This window comes from Homarus americanus, unplaced genomic scaffold (genome assembly GCF_018991925.1).
Source record: "Homarus americanus isolate GMGI-L3 unplaced genomic scaffold, GMGI_Hamer_2.0 scaffold40565, whole genome shotgun sequence".
NCBI classification, from domain to species: domain Eukaryota; kingdom Metazoa; phylum Arthropoda; class Malacostraca; order Decapoda; family Nephropidae; genus Homarus; species Homarus americanus.
This window is the reverse complement of record NW_024735503.1, coordinates 3,242,916-3,250,415: the sequence shown is the minus strand read 5'-3', so window position 1 is coordinate 3,250,415 and position 7,500 is coordinate 3,242,916. Positions and strand designations below refer to the sequence as shown.

General features: G+C 47.3%; 1 protein-coding gene across 1 annotated transcript in view; it reads right to left on the bottom strand.

Moving 5' to 3' along the window:
* LOC121871146 overlaps nucleotides 1-6,105 on the bottom strand; it is a 43,634-nt gene extending 37,529 nt beyond the window's left edge. Inside the window, exons 1-4 of the mRNA XM_042373288.1 lie at nucleotides 5,763-6,105; nucleotides 5,197-5,351; nucleotides 683-860; nucleotides 122-198 (exon numbers count right to left, since the gene is read on the bottom strand). Coding sequence (XP_042229222.1) covers nucleotides 122-198; nucleotides 683-860; nucleotides 5,197-5,351; nucleotides 5,763-6,105 — 753 coding nt within the window. The remainder of the gene's footprint in view (nucleotides 1-121; nucleotides 199-682; nucleotides 861-5,196; nucleotides 5,352-5,762) is intronic.
* Nucleotides 6,106-7,500: the final 1,395 nt, after the last annotated feature.

Sequence of the window (7,500 nt, the reverse complement as noted above, 5' to 3'; positions counted from 1 at the left end):
CTAGATGGATTAAGGATAAGCTAGATGGATTAAGGATAGGCTAGAAAGATTATGGATAGGTTAGGCAGGTTTAGGATAGACTCGGACAACCAATAGACACCTCCCGTCAGCCAAGACTCACCTGCTCGTCGTCAGACTCGGAGGGGAAGGGTCGTGGTTGGTCAGTCTGTCGCCGTTGTCGCTCCTGTGGGTTGGGGTCTGCAAGAGACATTGACTGAAGGTTCGAAGTACACAAAATCTCGTCATGTTCATTATTTTATCACCTTATTATTGAGCGAAGGTGTCGAGTGAAAGTGGAGTCTAGGTGTGAGCTTAGATTTTGTTGCTTCTAACTGATGCTAAATGAACGTGTCTATAAGTTCAGATAGTGAGAAACTTAGAGAACAGTTTACTGTTTGGTAGATAATATGTGGCCTCATCTCAGAAGGTTACAGGCATCGGTCAAAAGCAGCTCAATCACAGTTCAGAATAAATCATATAATTTTGGTCAAGATGGTTATGGTAAATATGGATCCTAAGTGTAGGGTGTGGGCCCTAGGGGGAGGCCTAGTTTTGAGGACCCAAGGGAAGGTGTTGGTGACAATCCTACTGGGGGCATGGGTATGAAAGATCCTAGGGGACCTAGAGAAGAATGGATGTAATGGCCTCAGAGGGAGCGTGGGCGTGAAGGTCTCTGACTTACCTATAGCCTGGGTGAGGGGACCCCAGGGGGAGGCCTGGGTACGGGGGACACCAGGCAGGAGGTGGCCGCGGTCGTCAGCGATGACCCTGGTGGGACCCCGGCGGTGTCTGGGTCGCTCTGGGAATGTTCGTCCCACTTCCCAGTTACCCAGTCTCGCCGGTTTGTACCCAGCATCATACTGCAACACAACGCTTGTTATTACACCTTCCTGGCAACACTGTTACTACGCCTGACAACACCCAAACAGCGATATACTTTTCTACCTAAAACTTCCTGACAATACTGTGTAAGATAATTTTCTTTACGTCTTTGTAGCAAATCTTAGTTATAAACAAAGTGAAAGGTTACAGGGAAATAGTGCTAGGAATTATGATAAGTAGGAATCTTAAGCCAAGTAAACAATGTGTATTTGCTCGAAACAAGGCTAATAAAGTACTTGGGTTCATACAAAGGAGTGTTAGTTACAAGACTAGCGAGGTTATCCAAAAACTATATCTTGGGCTTGTGAGACCTCACTTGGATTACGCAGTTCAATTCTGGTCACTGTATTACAGAATGGATATAGAATCCTTGGAAAGAATTCAGAGGAGAATGACAAGGTTAATCCCGGGAATTAGAAGCCTTTAGTCAGAGACAGATTAAAGCATCTTAATTTGCACTCCCTCGAGAGACGTAAAGTGAGGGTGGATACGATAGAGGTGTATAAATGGAGGTCAGGGCTGAACAAAGGGGACATTACAAATGTACTCATACTATCCAACCAGGAGCGAACTCGTAACAATGGTTTTAAATTAGACAAATTTAGATTTAGGCACGAAATAGGTAAACATTGGTTTGAAAAGAGAGTAGTGGACGAGTGGAACAAGTACCAAATATCATCAATAACTCGAATACGCTGAATAGCTTCAAGCATAGGTTGGATGGATATACGAGCAATAGGGGTCGGGTGTAAATGGGACTGCCCAGCATGGGCCAATAGGCCCGCTGCAGTTTCCTCCATTCTTATGTTCTTATGTTCTTAAGTCCTCCTCTTGAGCATAGGGGGAGAGGCTGGGGGAGGGTGAGGCGTGGTGCTTAGCGAATCAAAACACAATTTTACCAACAGCTTCCAACATCTACTTTTAACAGGATTTTTATTCTCCTTGATCTACTTAATGCATATGTCTTTTGCGAGGTTAGGTTAGGTTAAAATTAATTAAGTGCAGGTAAGTTAGCTTGGTTTAAGTTAGGTTAAATTAGGTAAGTTTAGTTTAGGTGAAGGTAGATTAGGGTAGATTGGGTTGAGTCAAGGTTTGGTTAAATTAGGATAGGTTTTACGTTAGGTTAGGTTAATTTAGGTGGGTAGGTTTCATAAAGTTAAGATAGGTGAGGTTTCATTAGGTTAGGATGGGTTTTAAGTTAGTGTAAGCAGAGTTAACGGAGTTAGTCTTCCACTGCAAAAAAAAAATGATAAATCCAGGCGGTAAACCTCGCCAGCTACGGACCACGAATGAAAGATGACTCCTGTAATCAGACCAACACACCTTGGTATTTGCCTGAGAAAAACAAGACAAGTCTAATGTAGTCTCACGCCACCCTTCATGGACCTTACTTCTACACGCCACCCTACATGGACCTTACTTCTACACGCCACCCAACATGAACCTTACTTCTACACGCCACCCTACATGAACCTTACTTCTTCTATACGCCACCCTACATGAACCTTACTTCTACACGCCCCCCTACATGAACATTACTTCTACACGCCACCTACATGAACCTTGCTTTTACACGTCACCTACATGAACCTTTACTTCTACACGCCACCCTACATGGGCCTTACTTCTACGCCACCCCTCATGAACCTTACTTCTACGTCACCTACATGAACCTTACTTCTACACGCCACCCTACATGAACCTTACTTCTACACGCCACCCTACATGAACCTTACTTCTACACGCCACCCTACATGAACCTTACTTCTACACGCCACCCTACATAAACCTTACTTCTACACGCCACCCTACATGAACCTTACTTCTACACGCCACCCTACATAAACCTTACTTCTACCGCCACCCTACATGGACATACTTCTACGCCACCTACATGAACCTTGCTTCTACGCTTCCCCCTACATGAACGTGCTTCTGCGCCACCCTACTTGAACCTTACTTTTACGCCACCCTACATGGTTATGCGCCTACACGCCACCCTACATGAACCTTACTTCTACACGCCACCCTACGCCAGACCTTACTTCTGCGCCACCCTACGCAGACCTTACTTCTACCGCCACCCTACATGAACCTTACTTCTACACGCCACCCTGAACCTTCTACACGCCACCCTACATGAACCTTAGCTACCGCCACCCTACATGAACCTCACACGCTCTCCTACGAACATTACTACACGCCACCCTACATGAACCTTACTTTTACACGCCACCACATGAACCTTACTTTACACGCCACCCCACATGAACCTTACTTCTACACGCCACCCTACATGAACCGCATTTCACACGCCACCCTACATGAACCTTATTTACACGCACAAAACAACACACTACATAAACCTTACTTCTGCATGAACCTCACCTAACCTGACTCACTTTTACCCCCTCATAAAAAAAACATCCTGCTCTCACCCAAAAAAAAACAAAAACAAAAAATCTCATCAGAATTGTTGTAAATTAAGTTGAAGAGTGTCATCTTAGACCCTCATCAAGATAATAGACACTAACTACTGTATTTATGTCGCTGTTAATGTGTCTTATGTCGAGGTGTGTGATAATTTATAATAGAAATTAACAGTGAAAATGACGTGAGTGATGGGTTCCGTACTACTGGTACAAGAGCGCGGCGGAGTATCAAGCCTGTTAAACACGCAATGTTGATATGGCTTTCATTGTGTGTGTGTGTGTGTGTGTGTGTGTGTGTGTGTGTGTGTGTGTGTGTGTGTGTGTGTGTGTGTGTGTGTGTGTGGTTTAACTAGAGCATTAAAAATAATTTTGTGAGGCGAACAAACAAATATGTACACGCCATTTTTCTGTAGAGTCCTTTAAAACATGTTATTTGGGTTGATAAGAAAAAGGTGAAGACTGATGACATTAAGCTGTAGTTAACGCACATATGTACACTGGCGATATGTACACAGCATGTACTGTAGTTACAAGTATGTACACAATCAAAAACACACAGACGCACATATTCAACCTGTACAAAGGCATCCATACCTACACATGTGTCAAGATGTACGCATCCCAAGATGCTAACATTTACGCAATAGAAAGAAAAATATTTTTTTTATTAACCTGTAACTGCCCCCCCTCGGTCCCCTTGGTTACATCATCCAAATTAACCTGTCTGCTTTTACTTTCTCCTCTCTTTCTTTTATTACGCTTTTTTCTCTTCCACTTTTTCATTCTATTTTTTCCTTTTATCTTCTCTCTTTCCCATCATTTCAGCTCTTTTTCTTCTCCTCTTTATTTATCTATCTCTTCCTTCTTCAGCAGTTATCAAATTTCATATTTTCTTACCGTCTCTTTCGATAGAGATTGTAGCAGGGAAGTAACCTCGATCGAGTGCAGTGTTGGCCAGGCACCCTTACTTACCGATGACTTAGATTACAGTGTGCTATATCCACATAGTCCCTAAGAGGCATTCTGGCCTTTGGAACTCTCTTATTGTCGTCAATTTAACTTCAACCTTTGTTTTTACGCATCTCTAACCCAGTATAGTCTTTATGGATTTATCTATACTGTACTGTATATAAAGTGTGTAAGTGTGTATAGTAGGAAGTGAGTCACAGTAAGTTATTTATAAAGAGGTTGTTGTTAGTAGAATCAACAATGACCATCTATCTGCGTACACACACACAACACTACCACTACTTTGCTATCACTCGGAATCTAGTATACGATCATCAAACTATGATACAATGATATGAGTTTTAGGATCTCCACCCTGTGAGTTCTGGAGAATTGCAAAGAGGCTGACAGGACCAGCAGTGTCTTTTTACAGATGTTGAACTTCAGGAAGGCTACACCTATTGCGAGTGGGCGGCGGCAGTGTTCTCGCGTTGGCATTTTTCTGCCTTGCGTATGAAGTCGGCTAAACTCGAAAGACACTTTTGTGGGTGCCTCCACAACACGGTGTGAGTAAGTCTCCCAGGAGGGGGTCGATTTACACTCTTTCAGGTTTGTCTTAAGACTATCCTTACCTTTCAGTTGCCAGCCAGCATTATGTTTACTATTCGTTAGTTGACTGTAAGAAGTGCTTGTAGTCTACTATCGTCCATAAGGGAACATACACTGGCCAGTTCAGCAGTTGTTAATGGATATTGGTAGCCTCGATGCTCGCATGGTTAGTGTCAGCTGAAGCCTGGCATTTACTCTTTGTCTTCCCAGCGAACCCAGAGGATGGAACGTTGACTACATTGCTGAAAGATTTCAAGTGCCTTGAGGTGCCTCCTGTATGTGACCCAGTGCCCGCTTAGCAGTGGAGGACCACTGCACGATATACGTACATTTTGTCGATAATTCGGCTCAAATCAGCGGACACGGCAGAGTGCTTGAGATGCAAATCTGATCTGATGTTTAATCTCTTCATCAATGTCTGCAGTGGTGGACGGGTGGAGCCAGATAACGAAAGTGGAATGTGTGATGCCCAAAGCGCTCCTGAAACCCAAACCACAGAGCAGAAGACATATTCCATAAGGCACAAGCTTGCAGGATAACCACAGGCACAGAAAAACAGGGACAAGCAAAAGGACTCAAGCAACAGCCAGGCCAAGCATCTGAGGAAGTACTATCCCAAAAGAGAGATCAAGACATTACTAGGACAATAAATAGGCCTCCCAGTTACTTGACTACGCTGTACAAAAATATACACTACATAGTAAATGAACATAGGCACTAGACAAATAAGCATATAACAGACATGCTATAATAAAATAGTAATACAGACATGAATAAATGGCACAATGAATGGCAACAGAGTCCTGCCGCCATACGTAATCCACATATCTTGGTATTTACATTCATACACCTCCCTCCCCTTCACGCCAGCAATCCCCAGCTACAACGGACTCTTCCACAGTCGAGGAGCATCGGAACAATGGAGGATCAACTGACGACCTTCGTTCCTGGTTTGAGCAAGGGCACAGGGACGGGAGGAAGCTCCGTCACCAGAGGATGGCACTGGGCGGAGATGGCGCCTGTTTCGCCACCACAAACGCACCACCAGAGGCGGACTTGACAACGAACAAAACGCCCAGCGACCTACTACCCCGACCTTGTCCAAGCCGTGACGCCGGGTCCTGATTCGACTAGCGACCGACTGGTCAACCCGAAGAAGCAGCGCGGGCGCTAATAGCGTCACAGCCATCCCGGCAGCCCCACGGCGGTCACACCGTCCGCCTTGATCTGCCATTCATCTAGAATGACCGGGGCATACACAAGTCAACAGCCATACAACACCTGGGCAGGAGAGCCTCAGGCAGGGTGTTACGAGTTCCAGCAGGCCCGTCGAAATCTCGCAGTCCAGTTCCCCGCCGGTGCTGCTTGAGATGAGGTATTTTCCGGACTTACCGCTGCATCGGCGGGCTATTCGCTCGCGGTAATGAGGGGAGGGTGATGGTGATTTTCAGCCGCGGAAGCTCTGAACCCCGGTTATTGAAGTCTGGGGTCGGGCTGGCCGAAACTGGAGGCGTGAGGAGGCACTACTTCCGGAAGAAGCAACAGGAAGATCCGATGACCTTGGAAGAGGTGGAAGTCTCGGCCAGCAGGAACTACCACGGGCCATCCAGAGAAGCCTGCCGGGCGACCACCAGGAAAGACTTTCCCCACATTAAAGAAGTCGCGACACGACTCAAAGGCCGCCTGAGGTCATTGCACAGGTAACGCTCTTGCCTGGCTGGGCTGAGCGGCAACGCTCACAGGCCCAACCGAGCTCTTAATATCGGCGCCAATACCCAGCCAGAAGACGGTCTGACCGGCTCTGCCCTGGTGGCCTCAACGCCGCGGCGTCGCGAGTGGATAAGGTGCGCGCCAGCGAGGCAAAGCGAACGATGATTCTGGCCGTAGATAACACCAGTCGCCCGATAGAGGCCATCTCCCTAGCTTCCTGAAGGGAGGGCGAGGCGTGAATGCCGAGATAAGCGGTGGGGAATCCAGCGATGAGTCGCAGGAGTTGGACATATGCCGGTCTGAGCGGCAAGCGGCGCGAAGCTCAGAGAGTCCGATTGTCTGATGGAGGCGTCGCCGCCGCCCGGTCAGCAAGAGTAGGGCGGCTAAAGGCTGAAGACCGAACGTGAGCCGGGCTGTGGTACAGTTGATTTATCTTTCAGGTGTAAATACCAACAGGGCTTCTCGTGGGGAGGCAGAGGGCGCCTGGCATGCGCAGAAGCTATCGCGCGCCGCACAGCTGTAGCACGAGGCGGCCTTGAGACGCGGAGGCGGTAGATTTCGACGGAAGTCCAACGAAGATTAGATGGGTATGATGTGGGCGATGGTCGGCTATAGAGGGTGAAATGCCCAAGGCCGGTAGGGCAGGGCGCACCAGCCATAGCCCAGGCAATCGCCAGCATCTCAGTGTCTGATGGTGGCGATCTGGTGGTCGGTCAAAGTTACCCGGAGCCACACTGAATCTAAGCGCAGTCTACCGAGCCGTGATCTTGAAGCGATATATCCGGAGGCCGAGAGATCGGGAGGCGCCCGGTCTGGGAGTGACCACGGTGACGGTCGAAGGGTGCCGTGACTGGGTGAGCAGTAACGCTTAACATTCCTGAACGCTAGGTCGTGGTCAGAGTCCAGGAGGAAAGAGCGC